At 33.8% G+C, this 21,373-nt stretch overlaps 1 protein-coding gene and 1 pseudogene across 3 annotated transcripts in view; both read right to left on the minus strand.

Annotated features, from left to right (window-relative positions):
• Positions 1–21,373, minus strand: part of LOC140441806 (lutropin-choriogonadotropic hormone receptor-like) — a 477,770-nt gene that overhangs the window by 33,166 nt on the left and 423,231 nt on the right. For 2 of the 3 annotated variants that reach the window (XM_072532734.1, XM_072532732.1), the window contains exons 11-12: positions 7,663–7,803; positions 1,813–1,989 (exon numbers count right to left, since the gene is read on the minus strand). In XM_072532734.1, the coding sequence (XP_072388835.1) occupies positions 1,813–1,989; positions 7,663–7,803 (318 nt within the window). The remainder of the gene's footprint in view (positions 1–1,812; positions 1,990–7,662; positions 7,804–21,373) is intronic. The other variant, XM_072532733.1, reaches the window with a different exon arrangement.
• LOC140441807 (uncharacterized) lies at positions 6,581–7,528 on the minus strand (annotated as a pseudogene).

Consider the following 21,373-nt stretch of genomic DNA (forward strand, 5'->3'; position numbering starts at 1 on the left):
AAAGGGTTCAGTACATGTGACTATCTTCACACACTAAAGGTCCTAATAGAAAAAGTTAACGAATACAATTTACCAATCTGTTTAGCATTTAAAGACTACGAGAAAGCTTTTGACAGCATAGAATTATGGGCTATTGAGGAAGCACTGGTCATCAGCAGAATAGATTCTAGAATAGGATATTAATACATAATATATATCAACACGCTGAAATGGTGTTACGATTGATAATGGAATGAAAACGAGGCCAATAAAAATCAACCGAGGAGTAAGACAGGGAGACACCATATCTCCAAAACTATTTACTGCCGCACTTGAAGACATCTTTAAATCACTAAATTGGGAAACGGAGGGACTATCGATAAACGGAAAGTATTTAAACCATCTAAGATATGCAGATGACGTAGTACTAATAGCCGACAGCTGGAAAGAACTGAAGACGATGATCGATGAGCTTCATACGGAATCTATAAAAAAAGGACTGAAAATGAATCTGAGTAAAACTAAGCTAATGTCGAATAAAGATGATAAACCGACGATAACCATCCAAGGAACAAAAGTGAAACATGTAGAAGAATACATATATCTGGGTCAGAAAATCAAAGTAAACAAAGAAAACCAAACTACCGAAATAAGCAGACGAGTAAGAATGGGATGGGCCGCATTTGGAAAACTCTCATACATACTGAAAGACAAAAAGATACTCCAAAACCTTCGAACCAAAGTGTTCGATTCTTGTATCCTTCCCGTTCTCACTTACGGAGCTCAAACCTGGACATTCACAAAAAAGAACATGGACAAGATTCGAAAAACTCAGCGAGCCATGGAACGACAGATGCTTGGTATCTCACTAATAGATCGGCAAACGAACGAAGCAATCCGGAACAAAACAAAAATAAAGGACGCCGCGAAACAAGCAGCTAAATTAAAATGGAAATGGGCTGGATACAACGAACGTCTCGAAGATGGTAGATGGAACAAAGAAGTCGGAAACTGGCGACCGTACGATGCGAAGAGGAAGACCTCAAATGCGCTGGGGCAACGATATCAAAAGAGTCGCAGGACCAATGTGGAAACGCCTAGCACACAACAGGGATGAATGGCGAGAAATGGGAGAGGCCTTTATTCGACAATTCGGATAGAAAAAGGGCTATAAAAAAAAATCTTTTTTACCGATTATGGAACACCGTTTAACACCAGCGGAATATTTTGTCTTTCAACAGGACGGCGCAGGTTGTCATACCTCAAAAAACAGTTTAAAATGGATTAAATACCATGGCATACTACTTCTGGAATGCGTTTCTAACATTCCCAACTTGTCCCCTATAGAGGCTTTGTGACGCGAAATGAAAAATGCTTTTGAGAAAACATCCTGCCAAGTCCGTAAACGAATTAAAGGAAAGATTGCAAGAAAGATGGAAATCGTTTACATTAGAATTTTGTCAGAACTTGGTAAAAACTACGCCTCGAAGAATTGTGGACGTCATTAAAAATAAAGGGGATGTAACTCAGTGGTAAACTTTCACATTTTTTTTACATGTAAATATTACAGTATTTTATGCGTATTTTTAAATTTAATATTATTCTGTTTAATCAATGGTTTTCATTACGTTATAAAATATTTTCTATAATTAGAAAATTCAAAAATGTTGTGCGATGCATTAAAACTTCTAAAATTTACGCTGCGCTTTTATTTTTATTCTCTAAAATTTAATTTTCTTATCAATCTAACGTTGGGCCAACTGATATGGGAAAGGACTCGTATATATCGCCATCGTACTTATAAAATTACCTCATTGTTATTTAACTACTAACCTGCAGATAATTTCTAGAAATTTCTCCACAAATCGCAGTTTTGGCTTTGATATCGGTGGTGTCGTGAAAAACTTCATGCTCCGATCCCCAAACCTCTTCGCTTTCAATTTCTGTGTTAATGCTGAAGTTAAATGGCAACCATTTATATAATTCTGTAGGAAGTATTCCACTCTGTTCCTAAAAAGAATGAATGATATTTAGAGACATCGACAACATTGTAATTTTCGTCGGCTAGACACATAAAATCTAGATTGATATACTTAGCTTATACATATATCATTTGCAGAGTTAAATACACTTATTTTAAAGTAAAATTGTAAACTTGTGACTTATTCCCAATAAAAATAGTAAATCGCATTAAATGTCACAAGACCAATATTACAATAATTTTTTCTTTTATGTGAAACAGATCAGAACATAAATTTAGATCTAAAACAAAATTACAGTCCTTTAACTTCAATATTTTCAGAATATTTTGACTATTTTTCCACTTCCAGTCCTTTTGTAGATTTTGCAAATATCTCTAAAACACTTTACAGTCTTATAAACTGTGTAGTAAGATTCTTGGATACACAATAGCATTGGTAAAAAATTCTTAATTGTATTTTTCAGTTTCAGCGTTTTGGAACTAAATTCTGCTACTCGCTATTTAGATTTTACATCCATATGAAAATTATATTTAATAATTGTTTCTTTTTTCTGTTTTATTGCATAAATGTAATGCCATTTGGTAAACTCCAAGTAATAAAAAAAGTTTTTTACAAGGTGGTCCTTGTAAAAAAAGAAACAGAATCTTCTACACTTTAAAATATTACGATTTAAGCTAACTTGCTTTAATAAAATGTTGATATTAACACTTTTACCACTACGTGTACCAAAACTGGTACACACTTGACTTTTATGAATAGACTATGTGTTCATTATAAGGTCACACGTTTTAGCTAAGTCTAACATTTGTGTACATTAGACGACCATGCTTTCCATTGAAATATATTTGTGTAGTTCAAATAATTTAGGCTGTAACTAAAATATAGCTACCTAGTTTAGCTACCCAGATATAGATGACGCCACAGTGTACAAAATTTAGTATTACTTATTTGGACGTTAAGTTGTTGTGTATCAATCACGATAAGTCAGTGACAGCTACGGTCGTTACACAGGTAGGCGTATATTGCGATACAATGCTAGAAGTTTAAGTGAAGTTGAGCTGCAACAAATAATAGACGAATTAAGCGAAATCGAGTATGAGTCTGATGTTAATGACTCAAAAAGTGATCCAGATAAGAGCGATTTATTTTTGTTTTTTAGTGATTCTGATGTAAGTTCAGCTCCAAAAAGACTTAGAGTACAAGTAAGTTCTCAAGTAAATGAACACACCAGAGGTACTAACGTCATTTCAAATGATTCAAATAAAAATGTTTCCTTAGATAGCTCATGAACATTTTCACCCTAACCATTTTAAATCTGTGTAAAATCTATTACCGGCAGATTTATTTTTAAGATGCAGATTTGCAAATGATATCCGAAACAGGCAAAATCTTGACCATTCTTTCATCGATAGAATATTATTTACGGACGAATCTATATTAACACGCCATGGTGTTTTTAATTTAAGGAACAATTATTTTTGGGATACAGAATATTCTCTCTTAGGGATCTAAATATTTTTTTGGTCTAGTACTTTTTGATGTAGAACAACATGTCGATAGCCTAATGCTGACAGATCGTAACCCACAAAAAAATTGAAAATTCATATTTTTGTGTCAAAGGCAACCAACCGTGCATCCTTATAAGCTGTTAAATTTTCGTAACCTAAATAAAATAGTAAGGTAGCCATTCCCGCGATTTCTAACAAGTCCTAACCCGCTCGCGTTGTTTGTTTACTTCCAACTCATCTTATCCCACAGTGTAGCTTGAATGGCAAAGCGTGTTGGTAGTAATTCGTTTGACGTTTTGGGATAAAAACAAGACAAAACAGTCAAAAATGTTAGGAAGGGAATATAATGGTTATAGAAGGCTACAAAACATTGTGAAATATGATATTCTACGCCCTGAACGTAAAATGAAGCCAGCCTGTGTCTCGAAGTTTTGCGCTACCGCGCCGACTCGCTTTTGCCAAACAATATCAGAAAACTTAAGAAAAGAAATATTTTTAAAATTTTGGGAAATGTCCTGGGAACAAAAAAGGATTTTCTTCGCTTATATGGTTACATACAAGGAGAAAAAAAGATGTTATGTAGATGGACCTTCCAGGCGAAGTGGTACCTACGAATACTTACTGACAGTAAAAGGCAATAAATTACAAGTCTGCAAATTGATGTTTCTTAACACACTAGGAGTAGGAGAAAAGATGGTACAAAACTGGGTAAGTGCGGCACGAAAAGATGGATTTCTAGAAAGTTGTGACATGATGCAAACAAGGATCAAAGAAAAAAGAGAGTCTACACCAAAAGCAAAACAGGACATTTTGCGAGTACAGAATTTACGAGAGTTTCTGAACAGCCTGTCTAAAATAGAGAGCCACTATTGCCGCAAGTCTACTGGAAAGTTATACCTGGAACATAATTTCAAATCGAAAACTGAAGTATATAATCTTTATAAAGAACAATGTAAAGACAGGGAGGTACCATTATCAAATTGTAAATTCTCTACATAATTTGACGAAGTGAATTTAGCCTTGTTTAAACCACGCAAGGATTAATGTGATATATGTTCATCTTACAAGATGAAACAGGTTACAGATGAACAATAAGCATCCCACATTAGAGCAAAAGACCTAGCACGCGTCGAAAAAGAAACCGATAAAACCAGAGCCATCCATAAAGAAATTTAACTGTTTTGTCGTTGATGTGCAGGCAGTCAAATTGTGTCCAGTGTTACAGGCTTGTTCTTTGTACTATAAAACAAAGCTACAAGTACATAACTTTACAGTATATAACTTGGAAAACCATCGCAGCATGAATTTCGTTTGGAATGAGACTGAGGCAGACCTTGATTCATCTATATTCACTACGTGTTTAATAAAATATCTAGAACAATATTTAACTTTTGAAAAGAAAAATGTTATAATATTCTCGGACGGCTGTGGTTATCAGAATAGGAATGTCCTTGCGAATGGTTTATCGGTTTTAGCTTCCAAGTATGAAGGCGAGATTGAGCAAAAATTTCTAGAAAGAGGCCACACTCAGATAGAGTGTGACTCTACCCACAGTCTAATTGAACAAAGACTAAAAAATCGGCAAATATTCCTACCCTCAGACTATATTTCGGTAATATCAGAAGCCAGGAAGAATCCTGCACCTTTGGAAGTATCCTATCTCACCCACACTTTTTTTTCTAAACTACAATAACTCTAAAAACTTTCGCTACAGCTCAATTCGTCCAGGTAAATCAAAAGGAGATTTGAAGGTAACAGATCTTAGAGGCTTAAAATACCTACCAAATGGGGATATATTATACAAAGTGGCCCATGATCAAAAATATGAACTCCTTCCTCAGAGAAAGAACACCGTCAATCACGATTTGGTTTACGATCAACTTTATTCGAATAGATTAAAAATAACCACAAAAAAATGGAAGGACCTTCAAGATCTAAAGTCTGTATTACCTGCAGATGTGCACTACTTCTATGATACGCTGCCTCACGAAGATTTAATCACCAAAGACAATAACAAAAATCAAAAAAAGAAAGCCAGGATTTAAACTTATTATTTAGTTATTTTATTTTAATTATTCCTAAAAATGTTAACTGTAACGTTGTTTAAATGGTATTCGCTTAGTTTGCTACATTTTATTTAAAGTAAACACACATTTGTATCTGTTTTTATTTGAAATTAATAAAAATAAAAAAATAAGGATTATGATTTAAAATGACGTAAACCACACTTTTATGAGAATACCTTGAGTTATAATAACTTACTACATTTTCTAAGAGTTCGATATACTCGTAAGACGCCATGACGTTGGTTACAATATGTCGTATCCCTTAGTACCCTGATCAAAATTAAACAAATTTATATTTTTACAATAAACTCACTTAGTAGCCATTACATAATTATTTATTTAAGAAAACATTACACAAGCAATCTTTTATAATCATGCTATACAGTTTTTTGTGCCTCTTGTAAAATTTTCTAAAATTGGGTTACGACCTATCAGCATTAGGGTATCGATGTTATTTTTATTTATGAAATATGGTGTGGACAATTTTACCATCTTAACCGGCTAGACCAAAAATGATTTTTCGTTTTTTTTAACCATGATGCGTAAGTTATAAAATCTGAAAAAAATTATGAGATAATTTGACACTCAATCAATATTATATACATTTTTTGTAGTGGCGTTCGAGACAGATTTTTAAACTAAGTTTAAAAATTTCAAAAGCGTTCAAAAATTTAAAAATACAATGATGAAGACAATAAAATTTCCTACAAATTGAAGAATAATAAATTTCTAACATGATTTACACCAAAGATATTGTCAAAAAAACTGAAAAACACGTTATTTTTTAAGTTGCGTTTCGGTCTAGTGGTCTAAAAATTTTTTTGGTCTAATGCTTTTTGATATATGGTACATGGTACTTTTATTTTTAAAATATCGCTGGCGGCATTTTTCACTACATTAACTAGCGAGACCCTTTAACTCTCAAAACTCTCTATTTTACCTTTTTTATGTTATTTTAAAGTGGAAATATATTTTTAAATTTTACTGATGATGGTCAGGCTGGACCGAAAACGATTTGGAATTGTAAACCTTTTGGATAAATTTTAATTATATTTGCTCGTAATGGCATATATTTTTTATTTTGATTGAGACTTTAATGTCGGGACAAGCTTTCCTCAATCTCTTCCACTGTTTCCCAGGTATTATTATACTATGCAGATCAATTTCATCTACGTAGATCTCCAAAAACTTCAGCTTGGTACTGCAATTTTCCGCAATGACATCCATCACTCTAGGCCTCGACAAAATGAAATAATCCAACTTTAGTTCACTCAGGTTCAAAAATTCCTCAAGAAAAACGACGAATTCTAGCGTGGCAAAAGCTGTATTGAAGTTATAATAGTTGTTGTGGATCTCTAAAGAGGTGACCGAGAATTTGGAACCGAGACAAGATTCCAAAACTCGCATGCATTTAGTTCTTGGTAGGTTGATGTTATGAAATATCAGTTTTTTCAAATTCGACTGTGTTTTTAAAAATCTGCTGACATGAAAAATGATTTTTTTGAATGCATATATATTATGCCACTCAAAGAACCTGAAGCAACTAAGCTGGATGTTGTTCTCGTATAAGACGCAAATAAAATGGATAACCCGTTTCGTGAGGTCGTGCACCTTGAGCGGCAGCCAGTGATTTTGAACCAAAGGTCTGTTCCAACCTATTTCTAGGGTCCTAATACATTTACAGTATTCTCTGACGAAAAGTGTGGTGCTGGGTTCCAAGAAGTCACGGTCGACATGAAGTACGATTCTTTTCCACAAATATCTCCTGCTCAGAGCGTTGTGGTTTCTGGCAAAGGACTGAACAGGCGAGCCGGTCTGGTCTGGATAGGTATCGAAAAATTTCAGACACTATTTCTACGGGAATAGCAACTTGCCAGCAACTATCCATAATCTAATGCAGCTACCATTGTAATATATCCCAATTTCTTTAGCTAAAATTTACCAAAAAAAAAATATTTCCAAAACTTCAATGTACGTCAAGTGTATTATTTTTAAAAAAATAATATGCAATTCTACACCAAAAGTTTTTGCTTCTTTGTAAGTTTTTTTTTAAATAATGGTACCTATACAGCCAACTACTGGGATTTCTTACTATTTTACTTTATATTTTATTTAATTTTCACTTACAGTATTCTTCTTTGTGTTACAGGCGGATTGCAGTTCTTCTACGAAACGAGCATGTTTTTCGTATTCCCATGGATCATGGGTGCGAGGAAACTTAAAAGCACAGCAATGATAGGGATAGGTTAGCCAAGCTTCTTTTAAAAACTAAAAAAAAATTCTTATTAGTATAAAGCATAAAGTATGCACAATGAAAAATATGCAGAGTTTTTTCAGGTTGGAGTTTTAAATAAATAAATAATCAGAAATAAGTTTTACGGTTATCTTTCTTATCTACTCTATATTCTTTTTATATTGGCTGATATTTTTTATTATATATTATTTGTTTCGATCATCACTTTTTCAACATATATATCTAGCTCTATTATTATACAAATAACGACATTGTTTTATTGACCATAGGAATTAAGATTTATTGCAATTCCATCTTTAGTATTTATTATTACTCTAAAACAAATTTTTTGGTTATTTTTTAGCATTAATAGCAATACAAATAAATAAGTAAGTAAACAAGTAATATGTTTTATTGTGACTGATTATTGTACAAATTTTGTGGACAAAGCTTATAACAATAAGGCAGGAAAAAAGAAAAAAATCAGATTAAGAATCGGTTGTACTTTTAAATAAAAAAAAACACTAAAATTCTTTCAAACTAAAACATAAAAAATACTACTACAAACTTCGTACAATGTACCTAACAAAAAATAAAAATTAGGAAAGCAGATTAATAATTAATACCTGGGGGCGGTAATCATAGCGGACAACCACATAGAAACAGAGGTCTATGCAAAGATAGCTGCGGGAAATAGAGCATTATACTCCCTTTCAACATTATTAAGATCGAAGCTGCTAAAGAAAAAATCTAAATTAACACTGTACAAGTCGATTATTCGCCCAATTATTACATATGGCAGTAAAACATGGACTCTCAACCAGCGGGAAAACAATAAGCTTCTAGTATTTGAAAGAAATGTTCTCAGAATAATATTTGGCCTTTAAAGAGATGAAGTCACAGGGGATTGGAGAAGACGCCGCATGCTGAATTGGTGACCCTGTATGGAACTGAAAACATAGTTAGACATATCAAGGCAAACCCAATAAGATGGGCAGGTCACGTAGTACGATCAGAGTATGACAGAGTGTTAAATATAGTGTTTTTGAAAGATCAGATGGTAAAAGATCAGTAGGCCGACCGAGAAAAAGATGGAAGGATGATGTTGAAGCCGATTTATCTAGAATTGGGGTAAAACAATGGAAAATAGAAGCGCAAGATCATAGAGGATGGAGGTCGATAGTGGATGCGACGAATATGCACCCCGAGTTGTAAAGCCAGTAAAGAAGAAGAAGAAGAAGAAGAGAAAACTGATAAATGAATTAAGGGCTCAAATATTCCACCTCCTTGTGCCAAACAGTAACTAAATCTGTCATACAGATTTCTCCTCATCTATTGGAGTAGGGCTGGTGTAATTCTTTCAGAGAGATAAAGTATTTTTGCCTTTAGTTCGACTAGGTTTGTGGCCCTTTCAAACTGTTGTCCATAAATATTTTCTTTGAAAAAACCCCAAAAAAAGAAGTCGTTAGGCGCTAAGTCACAGGATCTAGCGGGCCATTTATTTGTACCACGTGTACTTATCAGTCGATCAGGAAACGTTTGATGGAGGAAGTCAATAGTTGCTCTAGAGTTGTGAGCCGAACACCCATTCTGTTGGAAATAAACCTCCTGAAAATTAACGGGAAGGCGTCAATGGATAATTGTACATTAGCTAATGGGTGATAGCTGACACCAAAATAAAGCGTTTGATTAGGGAAAAATTGATTAGGGAAAATGTTGTTGCGAAAAGGGGGTTGGGTGATAGGCCAGTAACATATTGCTGTAAAAAAGTACTACTACGAAATCTTTAAATGACTTCTACAATCTCTTTGTAGATTTTAAACAAGCCTATGATTCAATAAATAGAACAATTCTACCTAATATATTGGAAGAATTTGGCATACCATCAAAATTAATACGACTAGTGCAAATGACAATGATAGAAACAGAAGCACAGGTATGTATTCAGAGACAGATCACCGATGCGTTTACGATAACGCGAGGACTGAAACAAGGCCACGGACTGGCCCCAGCGCCCTTTAATCTTGTTCTTGAATATGTAATTAGACGGTTGACGGTGAGCGGAAATAACATACTTACAAACAAGTCTACCTAATTAGCAGCATACGCAGATGATATAAACATAATGAGCAGAACAGTGAATGCAGCGGAAGAAACCTATGTTGAGTTGAAATAGAGTGCAGAAGCAGTAGGGCTAGCTATAAATAAAACAAAACTACTCATACAAACCAGATCAAATAGACCGGCGCAACAACACTTTATTGACGATATAGATCATGTGAATAGATTCACATACCTAGGAATGAATCTGGTCGCAAGCAATGAAGAAGAACCGGAAGTAAATAGAAGGCTTATGCTGGAAAATAAAGCCTATTTTGCGATGGGCCACATATTCAAATCGCGAGACACCGGAAAACAAAACTCCGGGTCTATAAAACAATAATCAGGCCCATAGGAAGTTATGGTTGTGAAACATGGGCGGTGACACAGAAATCTGCCAATGCATTAGATGTGTTTGAAAGAAAAATATTACGTTGGATACTGGACCCAATAAGTGAAAACAACAACTGGCGAATTAGGTATAATAGAGAAATATACGAGCAATATAGCGAATCAACTCTAGCACAATACACTAAACTGCAGAGATTACGGTAGGCAGGGCACGTAGTCCGCATGCATGAGAATAGGATCCCCAGAAAACTACTAATGCAAGAATGCAGGGAAATAAACTGTTGAAAGACCTTAAAAGAGATGGGAAGACGAAGTCGATGAGGATGCCAGGAACTGCCTGGGAACGCGTTCATGGAAAAGAACAGCGGTAAATCGAAATGATTGGAGAAGCCTGCTGAAGGAGGCCAAGGCCCGATTTGGGCTGTAGTGCCATTGGATGGATGGAAAATGTTGCTAGTTTTCGTTCTACAGGGTAATTCATTTTTTTTTTAAATTATTATTCATTAATATTTTGAATGAAAACTAGGAACATTTTGCTTAAGCAATTTGAGATCAAACGCTTTATTTGGATGTCAGCTATCACCCATTAGCTAATATTCAATTAATTATGGGACACCCTGTATTTTAACAATGACTATACGAATTAAGAGACTTTAAACTGTATTTTATAATAAATGGATTATCTAAAGTAACAGTATATAAAATCAAAATTAGAAGAATACAGTTTTTTTTAAACGGGTTACTGTCATTCTCAGCGAATCCTACAACCAATTAAAAAAAGTAAAAATATCGCTTTTTAGAAGTTTTTTGATTTCATTGTTTAAACTAATACTTGTCTTTATTCTAGCTTATTTGTTACCTCTCCATTCCCAAACTACGCACGCAGTTAAATTCATGGTTGGCAAGTTCAAAAAGGACGATGAATTGTAATTTTATTAGGATCAATAGCGGGATTATATCACGGCTTCGCATAGTTATAATTTATTTCCTGCAGCTGACAACTTAATCTGTAATATTCAATATTCGTGACACTATTACAGTTGGAATTACGTTTACTGCAAAGTAGGTAATTTAATAATTAGACCCCTACACCGAAATTCATTTATTTTGACAAAATAATAGAGAATATTGAATTAACACGTTGACGCAGAAGTAAGAGAACAAACAACGAGAGTAATAAAAATAGCTGGATGTCTAAATAATACAATATGGCATAACAAAAACTGGTAAAGTCCTAACATATCACCAATAAACTCTCAATATTTTGTTACAATTAATAATAAAACACGAAAATATATTCTATTTATTTTCGAAACCATCTCAGCTCAATAAAACGAGTTTTTATCCTCGTTCTGTTTCCGTTGAGACGCCTGCTAGAACAGGTTGCTTCTTTCAGTATGTAAACACGCTTCGATATTGTTTTGTTTTTTTTTTTCGTTTGTTATTGGTGAATTTGTTCACCAAACTCCTAAAGAAATCGAAGAAGGATCTAACATACTCAAGAGTGAAATAAGACTGGCGATAAGTAAACTTAAGTATAATAAAGCACCAGGTCCAGATATATTCCTCAGACAGCAGAAATGCTCAACGCTGCAGAAGAAACCGGAATATAATTGCTTTACTTGCTCTATAACAAAACATGGCACTCCAAGCAATGGCCTGACGACCAGACAAAATCTACAATAACGACAATAAAAAACTCTGATGCTAAGAATCTCCGCGAAGAAAAACAATGCTAGGAACCACCCGAAAGTGGAAAACAAAAATGACATATTGACAATTGGAACCTGGAATGCAAAATCTCTCTTTATGCCAGGAAAATCTTATAACATCGTGACAGAAATTAAAAGAATAGGAGGCAACATTCTTGAAGTCAGTAAAGTTAGGTGGCCTGGATCTGGGCAAACAAACATCTATAACCATGTGATATACTATGCTGGTAATGACGATCCTAATCATTATAACGGAGTGGTATTTATAGTTGACGAGAAAAGCAGTAAATATGTAAAGAACTTTATACCTATATATAATAGAGTAGCTATGCTACAAATTAATACCACTCCTGGAAATATTAACTTTATTCAAGTATATGCTCCTACAGGAGAAAAATTAGAAAGAGAAATACGAGAATTCTACTAAAAGATCAAACAGAAGATCGCAAGAAAAATGCTTTAAACATTATTATGAGAGATTTTAATGCCAAAGTAGGTGAAGGGCGGACGGAAGACGTAGTCGGAAACTTTGGTTTGGGCAAAAGAAATGATAGAGGAGAAATACTGCTCCAATTTTGCCAAGAAGAAAATCTAATAATCGCAAACACCTAGTTTAAACTACCAAAAAGAAGATTATATACATGGAAAGCACCTGGAGATAAAACCACATAATAAGAAACCAGATTGATTATATATTATTTGACAAGCGTTATAGAATTGAAATCAGGGTAGCTAAAACATATCCCGGGACGGACATCAGTTTCGATTACAATCCTGTTACCGGTAAAATCTCAATTAAACTGAAGACAATCAAACGCAGAGAGAAGATAAAACCTAGCCTCGAAAAACTAAAAGATCCAGCAGTACAGGCAGAGATAGAGAAAATACTCAATGATACACTCAAACAAAAATTCAGTGAAGCACCCGCGGTAGTAGAAGAATCAGTAGAAAGTATTTGGTACACCTTCAAAACAACAATCACAACTATACAAACAGAACAACTACAAGACAACACAAGAAAAACAAATAATACATGGATGACAAAAGAAATTTTAGAAATGATGAACGTAAGATCTCACAAAAACCGCAATGAACTAAAATATAAAGAAACCCAAAGAACCATTCGAAACAAAGTCAGGAAAGCCAAAGAATAATGGATGAACAGCAGATATGAGGAACTGAGAGAATTACTAAAAAAACATGACTACTTCAATGCATACAAAAAGATTAAGGAATTCACAAATATGAAGAAAAAATTCACTACAACAACTCTAGTAGATGATAAAAACCAAATAGTATCTAGCCCAGAAAATGTAGGAAATATATGGGAATAATACATCGAAGATATGTTTGATGATGAGAGAACAGAACCGCAAATGAATATAATACAAGACACAATACTTGATATATTAACATCGGAAGTTACAAAAACAATCAATACGGCAAAGCCACGGAAGACCTCAGGTCTAGATGAGATATATGTAGAGATGATAAAACTTATCAATGAAGAAAATCGTCAGTCCTTAACACTACTATTTAACAAAATATATACCACTGGAATCTTCCTAGAAGACTGGCTTAGATCGACATTTATACCTATACCCAAGAAAAATAAAGTAAATAGGTGCTCACAGTTCAGATTAATTAGCCTAATGAGCAATTTTCTAAAAATTTTACTCAAAATTGTACATCATCGTATATACAGAGAATGCGAAAGAAATCTGAGCGACAATCAATTTGGATTTCCTATGGAGCTTGGTACGAGGGAGGTATTATTTGGCCTCCAGATAATATACAAAAATGCCGAGATCAACGAAAACACGTGTTTCTCTGTGACTCTGTGACATCGACTACGAAAAAGCTTTTGATCGAGTAAAACAGATAGAACTCATAAAAACCTAACAAAACATGGTATAGACCATAACGCGTTGGCCCTTATTAAAAACCTATATTGGGATCAAATTTCGTCGATTAAAATAGCCAATCGTATGACAGCAGAAATGTCAATAAAAAAAGGCGTTCGCCAGAGCTGTGTACTTTTTCCACTATTGTTTAATATATATCTTCCGAAAAAATCTTTTAAAATGCCCTCGAAAATATTGAAGGAAAATAAAAATCAACGGAGAATATGTAATCAACTTAAGATACGCAGACGACACCGTTATTATTGCGGACAGTGCTCAGGATTTGCAACTTCTTTTGAATGCCATAACCAGAGAAGGAGATAGCTTGGGGATGAATATAAACACAAATAAAACAAAAGTAATGGCCGTTACACGTGCACCAAATGCCGACATTAATATTCGTATATATAACAAATAGGTAGAACCCGTACAAAAATTTCAATATCTTGGTTGCTGAATAACAAATGATCTTGACTACGTAGTTGAAATACGTGCTCGTATAGAGTACGCTAGGTCCGCTTTTCAAAGAATGAAAAAATTCCTAATAAACTCTAACTTATCGTTGGATATCCGATACCAATTTATAAAAACATTTATTTATTCCATATTGCTATACGAAGTGAAAACATGGACTCTCGGAATCACAAGTATGAGACGCGTAGAAGCCTTTGAGATGTGGGTTTTTCGAAGGATGCTGAAGATCTCTTGGATAGAACATGCGACCAACAACGAGGTGCTGAGAAGAATGGGGACTGAGAAAGAACTCCTAAATATTGTAAAAATCAGAAAAACAAGTTATCTAGGACATATTTACAGAGGAGAAAAATACAACTTTCTACCATTGATTATGGAAGGGAAAGTGAAAAGCAGAAGAGGTCCATAAAGAAGAAAATGCTCCTGGCTGAAAAATGTAAGAGACTGGGCAGGCATTTACTCACATTCGATACTAAGAACAGCTCAAGATAGAGAGCAATTTGCTGTAGTTATAGCCAACCTTTAGTAATGGAGAGGGCACCTTAAGAAGAAGATAGAACCATCTCTCTTATGTCACATGCCAGAAAAATATTACTACACATAATCAACGAGACCCCAAAAACTAAAAACTAAACTAAACAAAACCAAAGTTATAGGTATTTATCCACAAATACTTTCCCATTCTCCTCCACCCCTTATTTAAAAAATAAAAAAAAAGTACTTAAACAACTTTGTGCGGAATTTAGGCCTCTTTCTAGTTTACTTATTTAACACTTGGTATAATTGGGCATATTTCACAAAAAAACTGGTTTTCAAAGTTTTCTTCACAGGTTACGCCCCCTAGCGGTTAACCCAGAAACTTGAAAGTTATTTCCAGCGATTTCTCTTGGCCACTTTTACTGAGGAATTTTTTCACCTACAGTTATAACATGAATAGTTTCTGATATATAGCCGAGAGATGGGCTTATTGGACCACCCTGTACAGTATCAGTGTAAAAAATTTGTAAAATAAAAAGACTATACATTTTCGTTGTGAAAGATATTTCCTACGGAAGATTTTGAAATTGTAAGATACATGGCAGATAGTCTTCGAACGCTAATTTTTGGATTTTCCTCAACTTCCCTTAAAATAATTTCTTCATGTACTGCTGTTACATAATTATGTCCTCTTTCATTATTTTGGGACCACTGAACCAGTTTCTCTTAATCGTTGATGAAGAACTGTAAATATTGAGTGAGTGGGATCACGATTGGGCCATTTTTTAGGGTATCTACTTTGTGCTGCTCGAGCCCTACACCTCATTTCGCCATAAACTAAAACATACTAGCGTATTCCTAATTAGTAAAAACAATTTTTTTTTGAATTGAAATTGTTATATTTGAATGCCACAAAGTAAAAAACTTAAAAGTAAACTTCTCGAACTGACCAGAATTTAACAATGAAAAACTTAACAGGTCCACGGCCAACTAGTGCAAAAAATATTAATTTAACTTTTATGACGAAAAAACTAAAAATTTTCAAATCGATTTTTGTAGAAAACGGTGTATCCTATCGATTTAGAGTAATAGTACCTTTTAATACTAGAATAGCTGAAAATTTAGTAATCTAGTATTACGAATCCTTAAAAGATAAAGACAAAAAGTTATGCGTTATAATAACCATTGACCTACCCAAAATGGACGCCTATGATCGCTTCTAGAAATTCACAATTGATGCACAAATAATCGCACCAGTTTTCATTTTTCTAAATAGAGGCGTTCTAAAGGTATTTAATAAAAAATAATTACAAGCCGCCATCTTCAAAGAGCTCTAGCTCCCTTAGGAAGCATTTTCGGACTAGGTGAATTGGCTTAAATTATCTGAGTAATCTGTGTTCTTCGTTTGTCAGGAGAGTTTCTGAAATAATCTTTTCAATTTTAAACTGGTTGATCCATAAAAACTCAAATTAAAACAGCTATTGTTGTCATGGGACTAAACTTTGTTCTATAGCTATAAAAATTTTACCCTTCTCCCTTCGGTATATCGTACTCATGTTCGTCATGTAATAAGAGAACCTCATTCATCATAGCGATCAGGAAATATAAAACAAATTTTTTTAATATTAAACGAGTAACGTGGGTATTGGTCTACAGGGATGTAGTTACAAAAAATATATGGGATGGTGGAAAATTGGTCGAATTAATGGGCCATTAATTGTGGTTGTTAAACAAGACAACAAGGTTGGTTTCATTTTATACATATTGCAAATCATTCCTTTGGTAACTGCCTGATGATATATTTGATAATTACAAAAAAAATCATATACGAAATCTAATAAAAATCATATACATATATATGTATTGGTAACAGACCCATAAATATAAAAAAAACTGTGAAATTCAAAGTCAACTGAAAATTGCAGTTTTACAAGGATGTTCAAATACATTACTTAACAAATCTTGATCGAAAGAATCGTGTCTGATTTTATTGATTATTATATTAATATATTATATTATTATATTAATGATTTTACCTTACTTAACTATCCTAAACATTCACACAATTCTTCCGAAATAAAACAACAATTCCGGTCTACCATCTCCTGATTTTAAACTAATTTTTACTGATGCCTCTAAAAGCAGTAATGGTGTAGCTGCTGCAGCTATTTTTGAAGACAACACCTTCGTCACCCGTCTAGCCAAGAAGTGTAGCATATATACTGGAGAACTGCAGGCAATCTTCAACGCACTGAACCAATGTACCAGCAATGATATAAATTTTCTTATTATATCAGATTCTCTAAGTGCCTTAAATGGCGTCAAGCAGATGTATCATACTCATGCCAATTTAGCATTAATAAAAGACAAGCTATACAAGTGCCCAAACATATGGTAAAAACATAACATTTTTATGGGTACCATCCCGTGTTGGGATAAAGGGTAATGAAGCAGCTGATAAAGCAGCAACAGAAACTCTCAATAACATGACAATTCCTATTATGTAACACATAACAAATGTAATAACAAAACCTGGCAAGTAAAATGGACCCAAACAGAAGCAAAATTAAAAATTATCAAATCAGATGTTACTTCCACTTTACTACCGCTCCCACCTCAAAGACATGACCAAGTAGTTATTAACAGACTGCGGCTAGGTCATACAAAATTTACACATGGATACATCATCTACAAGGACCCTCAGCCGATTTGCCACACCTGTCAAATACCATTTTCAGTGCAACATATAATGATAGACTATCCAGTGTACTCAAAACCAAGACCGACAGCAAAAATAAAACACAATTTGAAAGAAACTCTAAAAGAAGACATCAGTAATACAATAAATTTTATCAAAAATTGTAAACTGTATAACAAACTGTAACATAACATATAATGTTTGTATTTTCCAAAACTGTTATGTAAATTTTAATAATATACCAAGTGCAACTTTTTTAAAATAAAGATATACCACCCCCGATATCAATTGCCCAATGAAGCTTCAATATATACTGCGGAACTCTCAGCTTTATTACTTGCCTTAATATATATATATATATATATATATATATATTGTTAAGTTATTTAAGCTTCAATATATACTGCGGAACTCTCAGCTTTATTACTTGCCTTAATATATATATATATATATATATATATATATATATATATATATATATATATATATATATATATATATATATATATATATATATATATATATATATATTGTTAAGTTATTTACTGGTCGTATTATTTTTTAGAGTTTAATTTAAGTGTGATTTAATGATTAAATTTCAAGAAATTCTTACACTAATAGTTTAAAAAGTAAATATTTTAAAAAATCATATGATACACCTCAGTACGACCCTGTTTGGCTTTCACGTGCGTCTGTTGACAATCGGGAATATGTAATATGAAAATATAATACCTGTTAGTTTTAAGAAATTACCTAAAACAATAATAATGTTGGACTGCCAATTATATAATCAATGTTTGAGAAGCCAGGATATACAACACTAGCGCTAGCGAAATTATACTTATTTTTTAAATCACTTTATGTACTTTTAAGCAAACGTAAACGTTCGATTATTAAATCATGTGCAGAATTTATACACTATGGGATGCAAAGGATAGTGATGCGCAACGTATAGCCTATCCTATCCAAATGTCAACCTCACCTGCCCGCGTGATGATTTTGATTCTGGTCGTCCGGTGCATCCTGCTAGATAACAAACTAGGCTCTGAAGGCCGAGTGATTGCCGGAATAAGCAATCCCCCACTTACTAACCAATGGCTTAGGTCGGATGAGTTGGTGACTGGTAGGACATTCTTTTGTCCTGGGGTTGAGAAATCGGCCCCGAAGGCGGATGAATCAACAAATAATGGTCAACGGCATAAGAATACAGAAGGCAAAGGGGAACCACTACATTAATGGCTCATAGAGTACCCCCAGGAAAATCACCATGAAATTGTCACTGCAATTTCAAACCGTTACTAATCATGGGAAGCGGAGGTCAAGATTCGGCAGAAGAGGAGAAACATATTTATACCACGAGGCCTCCCAGGTCGTAAACATGCGAAAACCTCGTAAAGAAATCCTAAAAATAAAGAAATCTAATTTTAGAATATGCACATGGAATGTTAGAAGTCTATTTGTGGCTGGAAAACTTGACAACGCAATTCAAGAAATGAGAAGAATGAAAATATACCTACTGGGAATCAGCGAAATGAGAGGGTCAGAGTCAGGATCATGTAAAAATGACGGAAGTGTATTATATTATTCCGGTAACAGCACAGAAGACCCGCATCACAAAAATGTTGTAGATATATTAGTAACACCAGAACTGAGTAAATATGTGACCAATTTCATACTAGTCTCGGATAGAATATTATTACTCAAAATAAATACTCAACCATTTGAAACTAACATACTTCAAATCTCTGCCCCGACTGCAGATAGAAAATATGACGATGAAGTCGAGAAGTTGTATGATCAGATCCAAGACCTCTTACAGAAACTTAATAAACATGAAATTTTATATATTATAGACGACTTCAATGCAAAAAATTGGGGAATTTCGACGAGGTCAGACTGTGGGTCCTTATGGTCTAGGGCAACCTAACTATCGAGGTATAAACTACCCAAGCGACGACTATACACTTGGAAAGCCCCATTTGATGATGGCAATAACCCTGAGTCCTCATGAAATCAAATAGACTATATATTTGTAAAGGAGCGTTTCCGAAATGCCGTCAAAAAAGTCACTACATTTCCTGGGACAGACATTGGATCTGATCATCAACCACTCGTAGCAGATATTAAACTAAGGTTAAAACGAATTCAGCGACAAAAACCAAAAACCAATGTACTTAACTTTGATGATATAAATATAAAACATAACATTAAAAAATAATTTAACAATAGAATAAAAAACATCGGAGAACAGCTAGGAGATATAGAAGAACTATGGAGTGAATTTAAAAACCAAATTAATGAAATCTCTACAAACAATAATTATAGAAAAAACTTAATCAAGAAAAATAAATGGATGACAGACGACATCTTGAAATTAATGGAACAACATCGACTAATAAAATCTAATGAAACAGAATATAGACACCTGCAGAGAAGAATAAAAAAGGAAATCAAATTAGCCAAAGAAAAATGGATGAGAGAAAGGTGCGACGAAATGGAGGATGTAATGTCTAAACACGACTTATTTAATATGCACAAAAAACTAAAAGAAATGAGTAATATATTTAAAAAACGACTTCCCTCTGTACTCGTTGGCAATAATAACAAAATTATTGTAAATAAGCACGAAACAAGAAAAGAATGGCTGCTGTATATATCAGAGTTGTTTGAAGATGACAGGAATATTATTACCGAATTCTACCAAAACTGTACTAACGGCCCAGAAATTATGAAATGCGAGGGAGAACACGCTATAAATAATGCTAAAATTAGAAAAACTTGTGGTACAGATGATACACCAACTGAGTTGCTGAAACTAATAGAGCATGATAACATAAAAGTAGTAGTAAGACTTTTTAATTCAATATATAACACCGGAGTGATTCCCACAGATTGGCTCAAATCCATCTTTGTCTCAATACCTAAAAAACACAAAATGCAGGAAAATGCTCAGAATATCAATTAATTAGCCTAATGAGCCACATTCTTAAAATTTTCCTAAAAATACTTCACAACAGAATTAGACGCAAATGGGAAGAAGATCTCGAAGATATCCAATTTGGTTTTAGAACTGCTATGGGAACCAGGGAGGCACTTTTTATGCTTAATATCCTATTACAAAAATGCCTTGACCAAAGAAAAGATGTATTTGCATGTTTCGTGGACTTCGAAAAGGCATTCGATAAAGTACAGCATGTAAAATTAATGCAAATACTGAAAAATATCGGAATAGATGACAAGGATATTCGTGTCATTAAAAATGTGTACTGGAATCAAACTGCTATCGTAAAAATTGGAGATAAATACACCGATGAAATCTCTATACAACGAGGAGTCAGACAAGGTTGCATTTTTTCGCCAAAATTATTCAATGTTTACTCGGACCAGTTATTTAAAAAGGCACTTGAGAGACAACCATATGGAATAAAAATCAACGGGGAACTACTAAATGTGATTAGATATGCAGACGATACAGTAATTCTTTCAGATAATTTTGAAAGTCTCCAAATTCTGCTTGATCGTATTCATGAGGTAGGAGAGGAAATGGGTATAAAAATAAACTCAAACAAAACCAAATTTTTAGTGTTTAGTCGTGACCCACATCCCGATGCAAAGCTTCAATTAAACGGAGTCTAAGTTGAGAAAGTTCACAAAATGACATATTTGGGAACTGTGATAACGGACCAACTAGATCCAGACATAGAAATAAAACGTAGAATAGCAATGACTAAAACTATTTTTATGAAAATGAAGTCATTTCTTTGCAATAATCATCTCAGTTTAGATCTAAGACAAAGAATGGTTAAGTGCCATGTTTGGTCCGTACTTTTGTATAGTGTATAAGTGTGGACGCTATAAGTATCGATCATGAACAAAATTGAAGAACTGG

The sequence above is a fragment of the Diabrotica undecimpunctata genome, chromosome 5 (assembly GCF_040954645.1).
Source record: "Diabrotica undecimpunctata isolate CICGRU chromosome 5, icDiaUnde3, whole genome shotgun sequence".
Lineage (NCBI taxonomy): Eukaryota > Metazoa > Arthropoda > Insecta > Coleoptera > Chrysomelidae > Diabrotica > Diabrotica undecimpunctata.